Source organism: Plasmodium vivax, chromosome 9 (genome assembly GCF_000002415.2).
Source record: "Plasmodium vivax chromosome 9, whole genome shotgun sequence".
In the NCBI taxonomy this organism is placed as follows: domain Eukaryota; phylum Apicomplexa; class Aconoidasida; order Haemosporida; family Plasmodiidae; genus Plasmodium; species Plasmodium vivax.
The window spans coordinates 1,504,136-1,524,990 of record NC_009914.1 but is presented as its reverse complement, the minus strand read 5'-3'; the positions used below and the strand labels follow the sequence as shown (position 1 = coordinate 1,524,990).

The following is a 20,855-nucleotide window of genomic DNA, read 5'->3' as shown; positions in this document are numbered from 1 at the left end:
CTTAGGCAACCGCATAGGCAACCGCTTAGGCAACCGCATAGGAAACCGCTTAGGCAACCGCATAGGAAACCGCTTAGGCAACCGCATAGGCAACCGCATAGGCAACTGCTTAGGCAACCGCATAGGCAACCGCTTAGGCAACCGCATAGGCAACTGCATAGGCAACCCCATAGACAGACCCAGAGATAACCGCAGAGCTAGACCCAGCACGACCACCCCGTACCCGCTTCCCCCGCGCCAGCTCCCATATTATGACATTTACATCAATCGACGAAGCGGAGAATCCGTAGAGCTGCGAATCAACAGAGCGTTGTATCAGTAGATCGTTAGACAAAACGTATTCGATACATCGCTAGAGAGAAGACTCGAACTAGCCACGTTAGGTGAGGAAACCAGGGAAGAAAGAGGGAAAAGAAAAAAAAAAAAAAAAAAAATGAAGAAAGATTTAAGTAAAAGACCAGTCAGAGCGAGAAGGAAGAAAACTATGAATTCGTTTTATTACAACAGCGATTACAGTAATGATTTAAACAGCGAAGAATCCAAAGGTCGAATGAGTTTTCTAAAAAGAGGTGAGACGTCGGACGGATTTGAAACACCAGGGACAAGTAAAGCAAAAGAGCAGAGAAAATATCATGACATGTATAACCACAACCAAGGGGTAGGAAACAGCTCCATGATGGGCGACCTCCGTGTCAGCTCGATCATGCCCCCTGAGAATAAAAAAAATGAATTCTTTGACGATAGTAATAATTTAAAAGATTCAAGTGACAATGAAAAAAGAATCAGAATAAAAAACCACCGGGTGCAAAACGAAGAAATGTTGAGCATCAAAAATGAAGTGAAGATGGAGCATACTGGAAGCAACAACTCCATTAGGGCAGATAAAGGGAAGGGTTACAACCCCGGTGGAAATGCTCCAAGCAAAGCGAATTGTAATCGGGCCAAGCACCTATCCAATAGTAGTGAAAATAATTATGCCAAAATGGCAGAGAAGTTACCGCACGTAGTTGGTGTTAGATTTGACAAGTCGCAGAACAGATGGCTCTCCGGGATTTGCATCAATGGGAGGTGCATCAACAGATACTTTCCCGTTTACAAGTATGGGTTTGAGGAGGCCAGGCGGCTGGCCATCCAGCACAGGAAGAATTTCGAAACGGCCAATTTGGGCCACTTGAAGAAGCAGCAGGGCGAGTCGAAAACGTCCCACCTGAACCTTCTGAACATTAACTCGCAGATACCGAATGGGTTTAAAGGTACGCGAGGAGAGTGGGCGCGCTATTCCGCAGTGCCAGCTTGTAGTTTCACCAATGAGCTGTGCCACCCACAATGCATGCTAACTCCCCCACATTATGACACTCCCTTCACCCCCCTCCCTCTTCGCAGACATCCAGGGGAAAAACAAACTGATCTTCAAATACCTGTCGTACGACTCCATCCAAAAGGAGTGGGTAGTCACGTACGACTACGACAACAAAGTCCTGGTGAACAAATTCCCGGTGGACATCTACGGATACAATAACGCGTACGAAATGGCCGTCCAGTGCATCAACAAATTGACCGTCTGCAACCAGGAGAAAATGTGTAAAAATGTAAACCATGATGGCAGCCAAAGTGGCAGCCAAAGTGGCAACCAAAGTGGCAACCAAAGTGGCAACCAAAGTGGCAACCAAATTGCCAACCAAATTGCCAACCAAATTGCCAACCAAAGTGCCGGTGCCACCGCCGGCCAAATTGCAAAAATGCTCAAGGGCGAGAATCTGAAAGGATTAATTGCTTCAGAAAATGAGCTGAACGAACAGGGAGGAAGCGCTATTTCTTCGGCCCTTGCACAACGTAAAGAAAAAACAAACAAACTGTTTAACCTAGCCAACAAGCTATTAACAACCCCCCTTGACAGTGAAGAAATGAATGGGCTAATTGCCCATCATGAAAATAGTATATTCAACGGGGGTGCCAAACATTTCGGTGGAGCAGAGTACAGCCATAATGTGTATAGTGAATACCTTTCTGAGAAGAAGCAGAAAATGGGACAGCCAGATTCCCCCGATGTGGGGAACCCTCGTTCGGAGAAAAACACCCACCCAAATGAATATAACAATTTTTACAAAAATGAGGCCTCCTTTCTGAGCAACGATTTTCACTTCTTCAACAGTGCAGCAAAGCAGATAAACTCCACAAACGGAGCGAATGAAAATGATGAGGATAGTGATTTGTTGGCTGGTCTTAAAGGCTTAACCCCACGTTCATACGGAGGAAGTAACAACACCAGCATGAATGACAGTAGTAGTAGTAGTACCTATTTCAAGCCAGACTTGTATAGCGAATCAAGTTACTCAGCAGTGAACGCTTCCAATTTCCCCCTCCTAGAGGACGACGGAATTATTGGAAACGTTTTCGATAGTCATAAAAATATCCTCACAAATTGTAGTAGCAATGTGACAGGCAAAAACGGCAACGCACAGTCAAGCTTGGCCTACCTAAGTAGCATGAAAAAGCTCACTGATGATAATAATGCCAAACTATTGCAGCTTCTAAGCACCAGCCTTACAAACGAGGAGGACAAAAATGCCTACCACCTCTTGAACAACGTACTGAAGCGAGGCAACATGAATAACAAATCCCTCGACAGTCGCAGCACCACGGTGAACCACACGTTGGATGAGGAGGAGCATGAGAGAAGGGCAATAGGGATAGTCAAGTGGAACCACCTCATAAAGAGCCAGGAGTTTGAGGCGGCCAACAATAATGGCGAGTTCAGCACTAATGGGCACAACAACGCGGGAAGCGCGAACAACGCAGGCGGCGCGAACAATGTAAACAGCACGAACAACCCCTGCAGCACCACCAGCAGTGCCTGTAGGAAGAAGAGGAACCCCTTTCAAGGGGGCACCAGTGAAGGCATAACCAATCCGCAAATTCTCGAGGCCTTTTTAAAACTGAGCAGCGGAAAAGATGGAGGATTAGACTCCCCCCTAAATTTGGACGAAAGTGACCACCCCAGGGAGGATAAACATGTGCAAAGTGGCGCACGACACTATGGTGAGGATACCATAGAGGGAAGCCACTACGACGAAAACGAACTTAGCAACACCCGGGCGGAGGAAAACCACGCCTTTGGACAAATCTTCCACACGGATGGAGAAGCAGGACGAAGAGGATGTGCCAACGATGATGAGGAGCATTTCCAAAATGAAGGAGAAAAAAAAAACAAAGTTAAAGAAAATTTAAATTACGAAAATTTACTCAACTTTAACAAAATGATAAGAAACATAATGAAGAAGAATAATAACCTTGACAGTCATGATAAAATTATTAAAGGAATTAATATTTTAAAAAATATGACTACTGCCTCGGTGGCAGAGAGAAGAGATGCTAACGTAACGAATGAGGAGAGGGAAAATGAACAGGGCAGTTACTCCCCTTCCACCATAAACGAACTGCAAAGTGTAATCAAAAGGAACTTCGAAGCGTCCATCAATTATGACGACTACATCACAGTGAAGGACGAACAGGATGATGATATGATGAATGTTAACGTGGAACAGGGGGAGGAGGATGCCTCTCAGTTAAAGGATTTAGAAAGTGAAAACCACGTGCAGCCTGCGCAGAATGATATAGCCGCTTATCCAACCGGTAGTAATGGCGAAGTAGTAACGAACAAGATAAGCAGTGAAGAAGAGGCAAACGTAGCTAGCCAGGAGGAGGAAAAAGCCAATGAGGAACCCCCCCCCGATCAGGATGCGCAAAATGGAGAAGGGGAGGAATGCCCAGAGAAAAACGTGGAAAGTGTAAGCGACCAAAAGGAAGAGGAGAACACTGCGCCAAACGATGATATAGCAACGGCGCAGAAGGAGGATAACCCAACGGAAGAAAACCAACTGGAGGAAGGAAAAACAAAGAAAAACTGCGAATGCAACGAAATTGCTATGACGTTATACCCTTGGAAAAAAGGCATACAGTGGAACGAGCAAAGAAATATGTGGGTATGCAAATTGTGGGACGAAAGCGGAAACGAAATTACAAAACATGTCTACGTGAAGAACAAGGAGGGAGTTGAAATTGGCTATAAGTACTGCTCAAAGATGAGAGTAAACTCGTTTTCCTTTTACTTAACCACGGAATTGAAGAAGTTCCCTCCTATTGATGAAATTTCGCATGACCTGCAAAACCTGTGCTTTGTGGTGAGCTACAAGGATGAGGAAAGGAAGAGGTACTCATTCGAAGGGGGGATATGCAGGGCGTTCGAGGATGCCGTGGAGTACTTGAATAAGCGGAAGGGGGAGGAAAAGGGCGGCGAGCAGCTGGACGATGGTGAGAACCAAGCTGGAGTGGAGGCGAACAGTCAGGCTGAGGCGAACAGCCAGGTGGATATCAACAAAGAGACAGGTGAAAATGACCAAATGGGTGGCGACAAAGAGACAGGTGAAAATGACCAAACGGATGGAGACAAGCAAACAGGTGAAAGTAGCCAAATGGATGGTAGCGACCAAACGGATGGCACTTCCAAGGGGGGCGCCCGCCACAGCCCCTACAACATTGCACACTTCGTGCAGGACGAAAGGAACCACGCGCAGCTAGACGACACGTTCAAAGAATTGAACTACTTCGAGTGCAGGCAGAAATCACCAAGAAGTAACGCGTGCGAGCAGACCAAGTTAGCCTACAGCTTGAAACCCTGGATGAAGGGAATCATTTGGGAAGAGAAGGTGAAAAAGTGGGTCGTGTTTTTTAAAGACATAAATAAAAACCTTCGAATTAGCTTCTTCAATCCGTGTGACTACAGTAACGATGTTATATTGTCTTATAAAAAATGTTGTGAGTATTTTCTTCAAATTAAAAAATCCAATAACTTTGATGAAAATCGGGAAGATTTTTCTGAGTCCATTCGGGACTTCATTAGCAACTTTGAGTTTGACAACACCACCAGTGAGCAGCACCCAAATGAAGATAACCATGAGGAGGATGAAGATGACGAGGAAGGTGGTGCCGGCGCAGATCTTATTCAAGCCAACCAGAGGAAAAACGGAGATTATTCTGGGAAAGATAAGGACCCCATCAATTTTGGTGACTATACCCAGGTTAATAGTAACTACCTCAGTAAGATAAGTGACATGCTGGCTTCCATGCAAAAGGAAAGAAACAACAGTGGTAGTGGCAATGCAGGTAATGACCATTATGACGATGAGGAGGACGCGGAGGACGCAGTTTACAGGCAGCACTTTCTAAGCGGTGGGAAAACGGCTGAGAAAAGAAAATTCATCATGATGAGCAACGGAAATGACGGCAATAATTTGAGCTATGCAGACCCGAGGAAGTTAATAAAGCTGGAGGCACCCAACGATGAGGCGCTGCACTCCGCTCAGAATGGAAGCGATATAAAGGGGAACAACGCCGCGGCGCTGCTGCACGCCTATAAGTACGTAGCAGATCTAGCCGAACGAAAAGGCAATGCGAAAGGCGACTTGCTGCTTATGCATAATAGCGAATTTTTTAACCAATTGAGTCAAACCAATTTTGACGATAATGAAAATGAGCGGACGAGGAAGAGGAAAAAGGCGAACAAGCGAACCATTGGAAAGGGCAAACCTGGCAGTGGAGACAACCCACACAGTCCTACCGCAGGTAGTGACAACACAGAAAGTGACGATGACAACGAAAGTAACGTCAACAGTGGAAGTGGCAGAAACAGCCACGAACAGAATGATGCAAACCGAAATGGAAACAGCGGTACTACTGTGCGAAAAGGACTCCTGGAGAGCAAGAAATTTTTTGAGCTTCATGAAAGTGGCCACCTACTTAACGGAAATGGGGACTACCTGTTGAATCACGAAGATGGGGGTTACAAAATGGACTACTCCGGATTGGAGAGGCAGAAGAAGGGAAGCCTAACCAATGAGCCTGGTTATAACAACGGCAGTGCGTATCAGGAGGACGGCACGGCGAATGGCGGCGGAACGTCCGCTGGAAGGGGCATAAAGAACGAGGCGAATAATGAAGCGAATAATGAAGAGAATAACGAGGCGAATAACGAGGCGAATAACGACTCGAATTACGACGCGAATTTTCTCGGAGGGAACAGCATCGACGCTAATAATGACCTAATGATGAATGGCAACCCCCTAAATTTGCTGAAGCAGCAGGGAGGCGTAGCAGGAGCGGACATTGCGGGAATGCTAGATTTTGTTAGAAATAATGCCGATAACGCTACTGCGGCTAGTAACACGACGACGACTACTACGGCCACCCCGAACGTAGACGTGGCGCTTAGCAACAGTAACGGGAAAGGGGGGGGCCTGCGCGTTTATGAAAAGTACGCACCCAACGTGGAGAATAGATCCATTAACAAAAGTTTGGAGAAGCTAGACTGCCTTTTTGACAACAACATAAATGTGAGGTTACCCAAAAGTGAAATACTAAACCAGGCGGCGAGCCTTCCAAAGTTGCAAGGAATGTTTTTTGATAAGAGAAGAAACTACTGGACTGTCAGTGTCTGCGGATTTAGGAAATCCTTTGGAGTTCGAACGAGGGGGGTGTACCAAGCATACAAATTAGCGGCCGAATTTCGTAACCGCATCTTAGAAACGAACAAGGGAAAATGCTACCCTCAGAAAAGCTCCAGTATGTCTAGCAACTACAAATATAATGTAAAAAATAGTAACCCGAATGGACTGCTTAAAGAAGAAAAGGGAAGTTTTCCACACGATTCTGCTATCCCCAATATGGAGGATGAAAGTTTAAAAAAGAAAACCATGTCCTTGTGTAACATAGGCAGCAGTGGTAATATCGAGAAGGAGCTCCTCCCCGGTGGAGACCCACGAAATATAAGCGGCATGGTAGGTGCTCCCTTTGGCGGAAAGGGAAGCAACAGCAACCTGGGATTTGTCACCTCCAACATTTATGACTACATTTGGGATAAGAAGTCGAGCGGAATAGGAGCCGTCCCTGCAGCTGCGACCGCAACTGGAGGGGCCTGTACAACCGCCACCACTTGCAGTGCCCTGTGTGGCGCAGTTTGCACCGGAGTGTGCACCGCAATTGGGGGAAGCACAACTTGCGGCGGGGTGTGCAGCGGGGTGTGCAGCGGAGCGTGTGGAGGAATCTGCTCGGGCAACTGCGGGGGGGGCAAGAAGGACGTAACGAACAACAGCAGCACGAACAGCGTGAGCTACGACGAGAACTTCAACGATTTGGAGGATGATAAAGGAAACGCAAATGGAAAGACTAACAAGTGCAATGTTGAAAAGAGGCTCCGAGGAAATTACTGCCCGTCTAAAAATGAAAATGGGATCATGTCGATGATGTCGGATTCGAATTTAATGCACCTGTTAAACGAAGGCACAGGAGCTGCTGCCGCCTTAGCCGGGGGAGAGGCATTGCTCAAAGAGAACAAAACAATCCAATTGAAGAAAGCGAACGGACACAATATATCCTCTAGCAATAGCGCCATAAGCAACAGCGGTGGAAACCCGGCGAATTATTCCCCAACGCACATTTACGAAGTTGACAATATTAACGGTAGCCAGGATTACCACGTGAAGGGGGAGGATGGCAAAACGGATCTGAACAAGTCAGACGATTATAAAAATGGAAAGAGTAACAGCAGTAGCAGCCATGTGAGTCCAAGCGCAAATTTGATAAAAACGGGCATCAACATGAACAGCGATGATGGGGGCAGGCCGGGCAACGTGGGCTTTGCGGGGCCGGACGCCGACGATGGTCAAAAGGGGCAAATCGGTCAAAGCGATCAAAGCGGCCAAAGCAACACAGGCGAGGGAGCCAACAACCTGCCCAAAATGCCAACCACGTTCGGCGAACAGCTCACGCACGAGGAGCCCTACGGGAAAAACGGAAACGCCGCCCAGAACGACTACGACGCGCAGGCGCAGAACAGCAAGGCGCTGACCGAAGTGGACCTCCTCAACAAATTGATATCCCACAACATTGACGAAAACTTGTGCTTTTCATATCCAAATAATGTGGCCTACCAAGGAGACGAGAGCTGTGAGCATGCAAAAGAAGACCTTTACAAAACGTTCAACTTCGATGGGGAAAATAAGTCCTTCAATTTTAGCGGACTGATGGACGAAACTGTTGAGGAAAGAGACATCCGAATAAACAAAGAGGTCCACAAGTGCAAACTTGTTGAAGGGCTCATATATGACGAGGCGAACAAGTGCTTTCGAATTAAAATTAATGGGTATAGGAAGGCCTACTCTGTTATCAGGCGTGGTGTTAAAGAGGCCTACAAGTTAAGCATTGAGGCCATTCACCAGATTCGCAGGCAGGCTCACCTGGGAGCGTTAGGCGGCTTGGCTCTCGGCCTGAACGGCAGCAGCCCTAGCAACGCCGTCGGCGGTGTCGGCGGTGTCAGCGGTGTCAGCGGTGTCAGCGGTGTCAGCGGTGTCAGCGGCGGGTTTAGCGGCGGAATACTGAACAGCACATCCGAGCAAGGACAAATAAACGCCAACCACTTAACCCACTTTTACAACTCCAGCCCGGAAAACTCCAGACAGGGCTCGCTCTACAACTACCAATATAAGAACAAGCAAGAAATGCAAAACGATTTCGCAGAGGACATGTTTGAAAACGCCCCCGATGCGAACAATAATGGCACCACCCAAGTGGACTCGAACAGAGAGGATTCCCTGGGAGAAACGAAAAAGGTAATAATATTATCTCCCTTGAGGTGTATATCCTTTGACCCGCGTCTCCATACATGCATGATGCGTTCATTTGAGCAGAATGAGTTGAGGGGTTACCAACCTGGTGTGCTTTTACTTACGCGAGTGACAACCGTGTAATCGCCTCCCCTGTACATTTTATAACATATTTTATATTTGTTTTTTTTTTTTTCTTCTTCCCCCCCTTTTTGCTGCGCAGATCGCAAGCGAAAATAACAGCTCCTTCCCAATGCTCAACATTGACGACAAGTACTATGAGCTGCTCAAAACGGCCATCATCATTTGCCTGAATGACATTTTGATGAATTCCATCCCCAAGTTGTTTCACATATACAAAGACATCAGCACCACGACGAACGTAAAAATGGAAGATTTGCTAAATGACGAGAAGAAGAGAAGGGAGCAGTCCGTCAAGTACCACATAGCATACACCCAAAATTCCATTGGCGTGTCATCCCTTATTCCTTACCTTCGATTGTTCAGCATGGAGATTTTAAACAACGTCTTGCCGTCAACCCAGTCCCTCGAAATTCAGAGGAAGATTATCTACTCCCTCGATTTGCAGGCCTACAACACCTCCTACTGAGTGTTGGCAGTAGCAGAGGGGGGAGGTGGTGATAAAACGGGAGACCACAGAATGGGCGCAAATCTACCCTAGAGGAAAAAAAAAAAAAAGGACCTCCCCACCCACACATATCATATCACAATATCACATATATGTATAATTAAATCGACGCGGCAAACGCGGATTTTTTTTTTTTTTTTTTTTTTAAGTTTTTATTTTTTTTTTTTATATAACAATGTGTATATCATTCTGTTGATATTTCATCGTTGTATTCTTTTAATTTGCATATTTATGGTTCCTTTTTTTTTTTTTTATTTCCCCATTCCTCCACTTTAAAGTTTTTTTGTAACTTTCACCCTCGCACGTGTCTGCAAAGGGAGCCCAGCAGCAAGCATACGTTTCTAACATATCTCGCTGGGCGCGCAGACGCAGAGGGAATAAAACAAATTTTTACATAAGTATAAACTCAAAAACGCTTTTTTTTAAACTTTCTCATACAAGTGTTCACTCCTTTGCGGTTAAGCAGAGGGTGTAGGCGCGGTTAACCAGCCTTCCTGTTGGTGCGATAAGGATGGGTTCCCCTCAGCTCCACAAAGCGCATATATAGAATGGTGATGCATAAGGTAGGGGAGAGGAGATGGCTGTTCAGCAGGGAGAAGAAGGACAAGCTTCCCCTCAAAAAAGAACAAACTGTAGCTTGGCATGGAGTAGCAACGTTCGGCAAAACATGCACCACGCGTGATGCACAAGCGGTGTTAACCATTTTGCGCCGCTTCGCGAACGACTGAAAAAAGGCACTCTGCGTCAGAAAAAAAAATGACAACCAGCAGATGGGCAGCTTTTTTCCCCTTTTTTTTTGCTGCCCTTTTTGCAAAAATGGCTGCACTAATTTGAAACGCCCACGGGGGAAAGCTTATTTTAAGCCGTGACACATGGGGTAAGGCAGCCCATTTTATTTTGTTCCACATGGGCGAGTCACTCATCATTGTGGGCTCCATTTTTGTTTAAAAGAAATTAAACAGCCCATCTAAAGAATTCACGCCGTTTTTTTCCTTTGCGTGCACCGCGCACTTACAGCGCACTCACCGCGAACTCACCGCGTGGGGCTTTTCACAAAATGGAAAGAAAAAAACATCGCCGAATAGTCAAATCGCTAAATCGTCAATATTGCCAAATGGCCAAATCGCCAAGTTCCACTGAAGGTAAAAGCCACGCAGAAAAGAGAACGCACAAGCATAGTTGCACAAATTGATTAGCTTAACGCGTGAGTATTTTTCCACCGCGCGGATTACGGCATGATAAGCCTCAGATGGACGTAAACTCCGTGGGCAGGCCCCCCCAGCGGATGTCGCCATAGGGTTATACTCCAAATGAAATGCAGTTCGAGTCAGGTGAGAGGTTACCCCCGTGCGTGGGAGAGGCAGCCCGTGAGAGTGACGCCCCCTACTGAGGTGTTACCCGCCATGCGAGGCAGCACAAAGCTGGGTTATGCTGGGTTATGCTGAGTTAAGCTGCGTAAAGCTCAGCAAAGCAACGTAAAACCGCGCAAAACCGCGCAAAACGGCGAACGCGCGAATACCTGCAAATTCCGCCTGCGGCTACGAAGCAGCCCCACCTGAGGAGAAGCCCACCCAAATGGAAGCGGCCAGAGTGCACCCCGTGCTGAGCATCCTGGGGAGCAAGTACAAACCGTTTCATGAAAACTTGTCCAGCAGGACGCACATAATTCTACTGCCCGAAGCAAAAACGCTGGTAAATACCAGCATAGATTTAGACTTTATGAAAAAGCACATATGCTGCAAGAGCCACTTAAAAAATGTGTACGTAAATCTGGCCGGGCAGTGCATTGAAATTGACGCCAAGTACGTTTGCACAGGGTACGGATTTGAGGAGAGTAGGGTCTGCGAAATTTTGAAAATAGAAACGAATGCCAATTATAGATTTTTGAAAATTATTTTTATTAACATTCCATTGGAAGGAGGAGCGTACCAAGGTAGTGCCCCCGCCAGTTATGTTAACGATGAGGATGGGCAGGCGGATAGGCAGCTATATGGACAACCTTATGGGCAGCCTTATGCGCAGGCGACCCCCCAGTTCAGTAGCCCCGCGGGGGGCCAACCCAGTGCGATGCAGTGCAAACACGACGTAACTCTTTTTTTTAACAAAAACGGAAACTGCCGCGAATTTCTATACACGCAACTTTTGCAATTTACCCACTCGTACATCATCGTCAAGGGGTTCGAAAACTGCATTGGGAAAAAAATCATCAACATGGTAGACGACACGCTGAAGTTACAAAGCAGCGCAAATGAAAAGACATTTAAAAGTGACATGAGGGTGCCACTAATCAAATACACCTATTCCTATCTGTATAACATTATATGGAAACAGCTAACTAAAAATTACCAACAAATAGAACGCAGGATTCAGGAAAAAATGAATTACCTGCGGAAGGACATTAGCGGATTTTTAAAAAAGTTAAATCTAGGAGCCATCAGCCTGTTCCACGTGGAAACGGTTGCCTTTCGCATCAAGCAGGTTAGGAAGACCGGCGCGGCGAAAAATAAATGAACGAGCGAGCAGATAAATATGAAACGGTGCACGTTTCAACGCTTGAAAGGATCACCTGGACTGACCACTCGCTGCGTGTGCATTTGCTGCATCGTTTGTGCACGCAGCGCATAAGCAGTTATATACATTTGCACCGTTTGACTTGTTTGCACCTTTTGCACCAGTGCGACCACACCCGTGCGTGCCCCCCCCCTCCTCGCCGCAGATCGAAAAGTGCAACAACCCAATCGACAAAATATACATCCTAGATAACATCAGCAAAATCATATGCGAAATCATTTCGTGCACAAATCAACACTTGAAGAAACAGAAGTTACCCATTTACGACATTAACAGTGACAGCCTGATTACAATTCTCGTGGCAGCAATTTCCTTTGGCCAAATACAAAACATAATTAGCCACTCCATTCACCTGCACATGTACATAGATAACTTAAAGGCCTCCGAAAAAATCGATAAATTGTCATTTGTCTTCACAATATTTCACTCCTCAATTATTTACCTCTGCGATATGAAGGAGGCATAGCTGTTTGCACTTTCTCGTGGCAGTCCGCCGCGCCGAGGCAGATGCGGAGGAAGATGCATAGTGTGGATTTTCCATCTGTAGTTTCGCCCCATTTGGCCCCGTTTGGCCCCGTTTAACCCCGTTTAGCTTTTTTTGTTTTTTTTTTAAAAAACCGCTTATGTTTACATTTGCTCCCACTTCGACTCACATTCGATGCACATGGTGCGCAAAAAAAAAAAGAAAAAAACTTTTGTGCACCCCTTTGAAAGGACAATCATGGGGATTTTCCCCTATTTCAAATTTACAAATGTTCGGAGTCCCCCCGCATACACACGTACATTCTGTGCATGTGGGAACAGCCCCCGTCTAAACGCCCATGGCTGAATATATATACACACCTGGTGCATGCGTGCGATGATGCTCCCCGCCGTGTGGACGATCTCTACACCAAAAATGGAACACTGTATATTTTAACAATTTTAGGTTACAAGTTTGGGGAAAAGTTGGTGAAAAATAGCCAAAAAAGTAAAAGAAGCCAAAAAAGCTAAAGTAGCAAAAGAAGCTAAAGTAGCGAAATGAAATGAGTGACTGAATAACAGAAAAACGTAAAATGACACGCCCGTGCGTTGTAATAGGCGCACTTCTGCAGGGCAAAGAATTTGCTAAAATGAAAAAAAAATAAAATAGAAATAGAAAAAAACTAAGTAAAAAAAAACTAAATAAAAAAAAATAAAAAAAACTAAATAAAAAAAAGTAAAAAAAATAAAAAAAGGCAAAAAAAAATGTTAAAAAATAAAAAAATGATCGCTAAAGAGAATACATCATAATTTATGTAATCATTAAAACAAATTTGCCAGTTTCATAATTTGTTGTTATCAAATGAGAAGAAACTTCCCTTATTGTTTAAATCGAGCTTTGCTATTTTTTGTATTTTTTTGCTTTTTTTTCTCTCTCATTTAACTCAAAAGGCATATTTTTTCTGTCTTTGCAAAAAGGCAAGCATTGTATGTGCTATATGTATGTGTGTATATGGCATGCGCCTATACGTGTAAACAGTCTGGAAAGGTAAATTAAAAAAAAAAAAAAAAAAACTGCGGAATTACATTCCTTTAGTATTGTACATAAGGCTCTTCCTGTCACCCATCTCCCTCTCGTTATGTTGTCCTATGCTGCTCTCATCCTCTCATCCTCTCATCCTCTCATCCTCTCATCCTCTCATCCTCTCCTTCTTTTTTTCTCCTCCCCTTTTCTCTGTTACTCCCCCCCCTGCGTTTCATTCGCTGAAATGCGTTAACCTTCAGCAGTAACGTCATCAAGGGAAAATTGCATCAGTTGCTCTAACGCATGGTCATCCCCATCGTATGCACGTGTTTACATGCAGATGGTGATAAACACATATAAAACAAAAAAACATGTAAAGGGAGATTTCTGAAAATTGGCTTGGTACGTAAATGCCTTCGAGTATGAGTGGGGGGTCACGCAGCGATGAAGAAAAAAAAAAAAAAATTACACTTTCCAGTAAGGTGGGCTATAAAAAAATGTATTTTATTTATATATTTTTATTTTGCTATTTTTCTGCACATTTTGATTTTTCTGTACACTTTGATTTTTCTGCACATTTTGATTCTTTTGCACATTTTTCCATTTCAACGCGCACCTGTGGAGAACCGACGTTTCGAGCAATTTCCTGGTGAAATTTCCCGCACTTGTAGAATCATCCCCATATGCTTAACAACTAGGTGTCATCATTTGTTTTTTTTTTTTTAATTATTCATATGGTACCTCTGTACACACGGCGTGTGCGTTTGTGTATACTTTTGCAAGTCAGCACGATTTATGAGTTGGTTTTGCTTGTGTGGCTGTTTGTTTGCTTGCCCGCTTGGTTGTTTGCTTCTTTTTGCAAAATCAGAATACGCGTTTTGCGCATGCGTGCTGCTTGGCCATGACAAGGTACCATTTCCCATCATGAACAAATGAAGAACTGCGAAAGAGGGAGATAATATGCTGACGTGGGTTTGTCCTCGGAACTCCCAGCGTCTTCCTCTTCCTCGTGCCTATGAGCGCCCATGCGCTAAGGCCAGCACACACAAACCTACACATGTGGTATGCGTATGTGCATATCAGCTTCCTCATAATGCTCATCTTGGGGAAAAAAAAGAAAAAATAATTCGTGGGGGTCTAAATCGGGAGTCATCATCAGTTGCTCCGCAGTTGCTCCGCAGTTACTCCGTAGTTGTACCGCTCGCCCGCTTCGCCGCTTCACCGCTTCACCGCTTCCCCAATTCGTCACTCGGGGAGACTCTCCTCCTCCGCCATGTTCTTCATGGACGTCTTGACGCTGAACTTGTTAAAAATCTCCAGGGCGCTGTTTATCTCGCACAGGACATTATTCAAGTAACTGAACATGTGGGAAGTAATCATGGAGGATTTATTTTGCGCATAAAGGCTAATTAAATTTCGTAGCATTTCATCACTTAAGTTGTCATTTAAGTCAAATTTTTTATTACCAAACAGGTTATCACTCAGTAGATCCATGGTGCCATGCGCGTGCCCAACGTTGAGTTTGTACATGTCGTTGCCGTCATTACTGCTGCTACTACTGCTGCTGCTCCTCCTCCGGTGCTGGTAGTAGTCGGCCGCCATTATTTCCGTTCCATTTAGGTGGCTAGCCGAGCCCCCACTGGAAATGTTGTTTCTGCGGTTGTTTTCGCTGCGGTTGTTTTCGCTGCGGTTGTTGTTGCTGACGCTGTTGTTGCCGCTGTTGCTTCCGCTCCTGTGGTTCTCCTTCGCGCCCTCCTTCTGGGGCAACAGAATGTCCTCGTTTATCTGTATCAGGCGGGACAAATCGAACCCTAGATAATGCACATTCATGTTGCTGTACCCCTCATCATTCATGGGTGGAGAGGCCAGGCCCTTGCTGCCTCCATAAATGTCGCTCAACAGATTCTCCTCCTTTCCTACCCCTGCCATTTCTTCCGAACCACGCAACGAAACATTGCGCATGTCATTTTCGCTCCTTCCCCGTTCATACGCTTCACTCACCTCTTCCAATTCGGTCATCTGCCGAAAGTGGTTTATTTCTTCCAACTCGTTTATCCCAGGGAAATCTCCCCCCTTCCTACAGAAGTCGATTTTGTGCTGGTAGGCTTCTTCCCCTCCCTTGTTATGGCTAGCCAAACCTTTGTCTTTGTTCAGGTAGGAGAAAAATGTGTTGTTCTGGTCTTCCATTATTTTACTCTGCACTGGGAAGCCGTGGCAAAAGCTGGAGAAGTACGAATTGGCCTCGTCCCCCTCGTCCATCGCTCGCCCGCAGGGGTTGAACCCGCTGGGGGGGGAATTGTTGGCGGTAAAGCCACGCACAGAGAAGCCGTCGGCGGCGAAACCATCCGCAGCGAAGCAATCCGTTGCGCTGAAATGACTCGCCTTCGCACTGCTTACATTCGCACCGCTCACATTCGCACTGCTTACATTAGCACCGCCTACCTTCGCACCGCCTACCTTTGCAACGCCTACCTTCGCGACGTCCCCCTGGTGGAAACTCCTCGCAGAACCGATGCTATCATGGCGACACGCGGTGTCCTCCTCCATGGTACCCGACTCGCTCTGCAGGCCTGGCACCTTCTCATGCACTATTTCGTGAACCACCTTGCGACTCAACCCCCCATTCACCTCCAACGCTCCCGAAAAGCCATTCGAACCCACGTTTACCTCTTCCATATCCACATCAGGGGAAAAATTTCGCATGTTTCCAAGTGCCTCATCAAACGATTGAAACGAATTAGAGGCTAAATTCCCATGGGGGTTATTATCTAATAGAAAATTGGGCAAAAACTTACTGTACTTTTTTCTCTCCTTGGACATACTCATGTGGTTCATATCATCAGGTAAATTGTCCTGCCCCTTTTTATACGAATTGTGTCGACCACTACTACATACATTGCTGCCTTCTTCTACTCGATTCACGTAATCTGTGAGCACCGTGTCGTTCGTCGTTTCGCTAGCTGTTTTCCTCAGTTCGGAGAAGTCTTCTGAACAGGCGTAGCGGTTGGCGTGTGCGCGCTCCAGCATGTTCGCATGGGCAGAGTCCTGCATGTTCAAATGAACACAGTCCTGGATGCTCACATGAGCACAGTCCTGCATGTTCGCATAAGCACAGTCCCGCATGTTCGCATAAGCACACTCCTGCATGTTCAAATGAGAACACTCCTGCATGCCGCCACCCGCGCAACCGAAGCCGGCGGGCTCCTTAATCTCATACGAGGGACCCTCATGCTCTGCTAAAAAGTACGAGGGTGTCTCAACCGGGTTTAGAAAAGAGAGGCGGTGATTCCCCCCCGGGCTGCCTCCCCCTCCTCCTGGGCCATTATTCAGCTGTAAACTGCTCTGATTTAATATATCCTCCGTACTTATTGGCAAACATCCACTGGGAGCAATTTTCTTGCCTTTCCATTTTGCGGCATTTAACAATTTGGTCCTCAGTTTTTTCTCTTCCTTATTCTCAGGGAATCGAACCTCCAGCGGTTTGTGAGCCCCAGACAAAATGATTTTATTATTCAAACTTTTTATCGCGTTGACTGCTTCCTGCATATTGTAAAAGGTGACGAATCCCGAGCCCCTCGACTTGCTCCTCCTATCTTTTAATATAATCAGGGAGTCGCACTTGCCAAAGTTGCTGAAGAGGTTATGCATATCCTTTTCCGTGGTGATAGGGGCCAGGTTTCCGAAGAAGAGCTTAATCACAGGCTCTTCGTTTTCGAGGCCGTTCTCGAGGCCGTTCTCGAGGCCGTTCTCGATTCCATTTTCGATTCCATTTTCGATTCCATTTTCGACCCCCTTCCCCATGCCGCTCCTTTCCCTCTGCTTGTGACTGCTGCCGCTCGGGATGCCCTCCTTCGGAGAGACCATGTCGTACGCTCTGAACATGCTGGGATTGGAACCCTTGGCGGCTTTGCCAGGGAAAATGCTACTGCTGACATTACTGCTATTGTTCATGCTCCTGCCGTTCCCATTACTGAGGCTACAGCTGTTCGAGTTGAAAGCGCTGCTGACATCTGCGGTGTTAACGCTGTTGGTTTTGCTCATCTCATTTGCGCGCATCATCTCGCTCCTATTTTGGTAATAATTTTCCTCCCTTTTCAGCGTAAAAGCATTCACCAGGGTACTCATCGTTTCGTTCTCTTCCTCCTGCCCGTTGTTATCGGTATGCACCGTGGTGCTCCTCACATTCCCGTGCACTGAAGTACTTCCGAAATTGGCATGCGCCGAGCCACTTCCGCAATCCGCATGCGCAGCGGCACTTCCAAAATCCGCATGCGTAGCGGCACTTCCATAACCCGCATGCGTAGCGGCGCGGTCGTTGTTCTGGCGGCCCGCGTGCCCATTGCAATTGTCGTACATCAGTTGAGGCGCGGCAATGACACCGTTTGGTAACCTCGCGCCCTGCAGAGAATGTCGGTCTCCTGCCCTTTCCCCTAATAGGGCGGAAGCGTACTCCATTTTCTCCACCTGCCCATCCATGCCTAGAACTTCGCCATTCAAGTGGTTGCTCAGATAGTCCTTACGGGCAAAACTATACTGACTAGCCACCTCATCGAGGGAAAACTCGTTCATACTGCTTTCATTGTAATAATCGCTCTTCATGTGGTTCGTGCTGGTACTCAAATCCCTATTTTCAGAAAAATTGAAATATTTTTTTCTGTTTGCCATTATTAATTCCTTGGTGTCAAAATTTGGGTGCATGCGAAATGCTAGCGAGCTCTCCTTCTTCATTTTGTTGCTATATCCCTCATTTTTAAAAAACTCCTTTTTTTCTTCGCAAGTTTCCATATTTTCAATGGTAAAATAATCATCATACATGATGTTATTTGAATACACCTTATCATTAACATCGGTGGTCCGGAACAGCTCCGAGTTATTTTTTCTCTGGTCCCCGTTTGGGTAGAAGTGCCTCTGGTTGTTGTTCAGGTGGAAGTTATCTTTCAGGTGGTTGTACTTTTTGAACTTGTTTGGGTCGCTCTCCAATCCGCAAAAGTCGTTCGCGTCCTTTTTTTCGCTCATTCTTCTTTGGAACCCCGGCATGTGGTTTTTTACTTCGTATCTGTGCGGGTGGTTGCCATGGCGGGTGCCGCTAAAACCGCTGTGCACGCCTCTAAAACCAGTGTGCGCGCCGCTAACCCCATTGTGCACGCCGCTAAAACTACTGTGCACGTCGCTAACAACCCCGTTGTGCATGCCGCCAACTACACTGCTGGCATGCGAGTTGGGGAAAAACCCACTACCCTTGAAATGGTCGCCAAAGGCATCCCTTTCCATTTTCGCATTTTCCAAAATTTGCTGCTTAATAAAATGCGCAATGTTTTCATGTTCGCTTTTTTTTGCCTTATCCTGTTCGCCCTTTTTTGCCTTTTCCTGTTCGCCCTTTTTTACCTTTTCATACTCACCCTTTTTTACCTTATCCTGTTCGCCCCTTTTTGCCTTTTCCTGCTCGCCCTTTTTTGCCTTTTCATGTTCTCCCTTTTTCCCCTTTTCGCTTCCTTTCGAACTGCCACCTTCTCTCGCATTTTCCCCATCGTGCACTTTTTCGCACTCTTTGACCTTTTCGCCCTCTTTGGCCTTCTCACCCTCCTTCTCTTTTTCTCCTTCGTTCAGTTTCAATTTTTCCTTGTCCCTTTCCTTTTCCTTTGCCTTTTTCTTCTTTTTATCCTCCCCTTTGGTGGGAACCAAACCGGGGGGGAACTTCCTTCGCATGCTGCCAAACTCGTTGGAGGTAAAAGCACTCAATTTGACGTCCTCCATGATACCATTGCTTTTCACTAAATCATACGGATGGTTATTCATACTGCTACTTCGCGCATAACCTAACTTCTCCTCATTTGCAAACATAAAATTATCTAAATTTCGAAAGGTTCTATTATCTCCCTGTTCGAGAGGAGTGTTACTTCTTGGTTCCGAGAAAAAAAATTCATGTTTTAATAATTTTTTTTTTTCTTTTAATAATAATGCTTCGTTTATTCGATCCATATCTTCGTTGTTCATTTCGCTTCTCTTCAAATAGTTAATCGCACGGTGATGGTTCTTATTGTCACTTAACTCGTTCGAAGAGGTGCCATGAAAAAATTGCGACGATGGAGGAGGACCTGTTCCGAGATTTCCTTTTGCACTCCCTGCACGGTGACTGTTCATGCTGCCGGGCTGGTTTAGATGCCCAAAATGGTTCACATGGATGCTGCCTGGGTTGCTCGCACTGTTCGGATAGCTGACACTGTTCACCGCACTCTGGTTGCTTGCATGGCCAAGATTGTTCATACTTCTGCAGCTGCTTGGGTGGGTAATGCTGCTCCTCCCGCACTGCCCGTTCTGCCCTTTCTGCCCTCTCTGCCCCGTTTGGCCGCTGGGGCCACTACTCTCCTCATTGCTCCTCCTGCCGCTACTACTACTACTACTGCAATGCGCAAACTTGTTCAGGCCCCTACTACTCCCCTTGCTCTCCGAGTCATTTTTACCACCATAGGGAAAGTCCTTTTTGATACTCTGATTTTCCATAGTTTTTAAGCAAAATTTATTAGTCGTATTTCCTGGCAATTTTCGCTCATCAATATTTCTGCATACTTTCACCGAATTCGCATTAAGTGTTTTCGTTATCTCTCTGTGTATGTACTTTCTCGACTCCTCGAAATTTTCATGATCACTATTATTATTACTGTCAATGAATTTTTTAAAATTGGGGTAGTTTAAAAAATCGTCATGCATGTTGTCACTCGAGTTGTTATCTTTTGTATCGTAATAAGTGCCGTTCATTTTTTCGATTCACTACCGTGCAGTAATTAATTGGGATAGGTATTCGGTGCAGCGAAAAAAAAAAAAAAAAAAAAAAAAAAAAAAGGGGGCAAGTAGGGGAGGGGAAAGAATAGGGCGAAAATGGAAAAAGGGGGGGGGATTCAAAAAAAAAAAAAAAAATATAAAAAAAAATAAAAAATAATAATAATATTAAAAAAATACAAATGAATATCAAATAACTATATTAATATTACAGAATTGCCAAAAAAACAAATACATCTGATGCAAAAAAAAAAAAAACAAAGGAGAAAAAAAAAAAAAAAAATTGGGCGCACGAAGCGGGGTAGGGGGCAAAAATAAAGAACGTTAAAATATAGCATGTATAATTTGGGAAAATAAAAAATGACAAAGTAAAATATAAAAGAAAAAGAAAACAAAAATGAAAAATGAAAAAAATAAAATTTTCTACTGCTTGCGTGCAGGTCTACTAATATGAAGTGCCAATTTGTGCATGCTTATACTAATTCACTTTTTTTGTTCTTTTTTTTTAAAAAATGCAACTTACAATTAAAAAAAAGTAATTTATTCAGTTGTTTCATTGATGTAAAACATTTTTTTTTTTTTTTTTCTTCTCTCTTTTTCGCCTTTTTTTTTTTTATCTAAAAATATGCATTGGTAATCATCCCCCCTTTTTTTTTTTAGTTTCGCCCTATTCCAGACGCGTTCACAATTGGGTGGGGTATTTTCTGTAAAAAAA

General features: G+C 45.2%; 3 protein-coding genes across 3 annotated transcripts; 2 read left to right on the top strand and 1 right to left on the bottom strand.

Annotated features, from left to right (window-relative positions):
• Nucleotides 1-433: 433 nt before the first annotated feature.
• Nucleotides 434-9,267, top strand: PVX_092570 (hypothetical protein, conserved; the record flags this gene model as incomplete). The annotated part of the gene is made up of 3 exons (XM_001615456.1): nucleotides 434-1,253; nucleotides 1,384-8,663; nucleotides 8,881-9,267. 3 exons carry the CDS (start codon nucleotides 434-436, stop codon nucleotides 9,265-9,267), a joined length of 8,487 nt encoding a protein of 2,828 aa, XP_001615506.1.
• Nucleotides 9,268-10,881: 1,614 nt separating this feature from the next.
• On the top strand, nucleotides 10,882-12,343 carry PVX_092565 (hypothetical protein, conserved; the record flags this gene model as incomplete). Its single annotated transcript, XM_001615455.1, has 2 exons — nucleotides 10,882-11,784; nucleotides 12,023-12,343. 2 exons carry the CDS (start codon nucleotides 10,882-10,884, stop codon nucleotides 12,341-12,343), a joined length of 1,224 nt encoding a protein of 407 aa, XP_001615505.1.
• Nucleotides 12,344-14,608: 2,265 nt separating this feature from the next.
• PVX_092560 (hypothetical protein, conserved) lies at nucleotides 14,609-20,119 on the bottom strand (the record flags this gene model as incomplete). Its single annotated transcript, XM_001615454.1, has 1 exon — nucleotides 14,609-20,119. The coding sequence occupies one exon, from the start codon at nucleotides 20,117-20,119 to the stop codon at nucleotides 14,609-14,611; it is 5,511 nt and encodes a 1,836-aa protein (XP_001615504.1).
• Nucleotides 20,120-20,855: the final 736 nt, after the last annotated feature.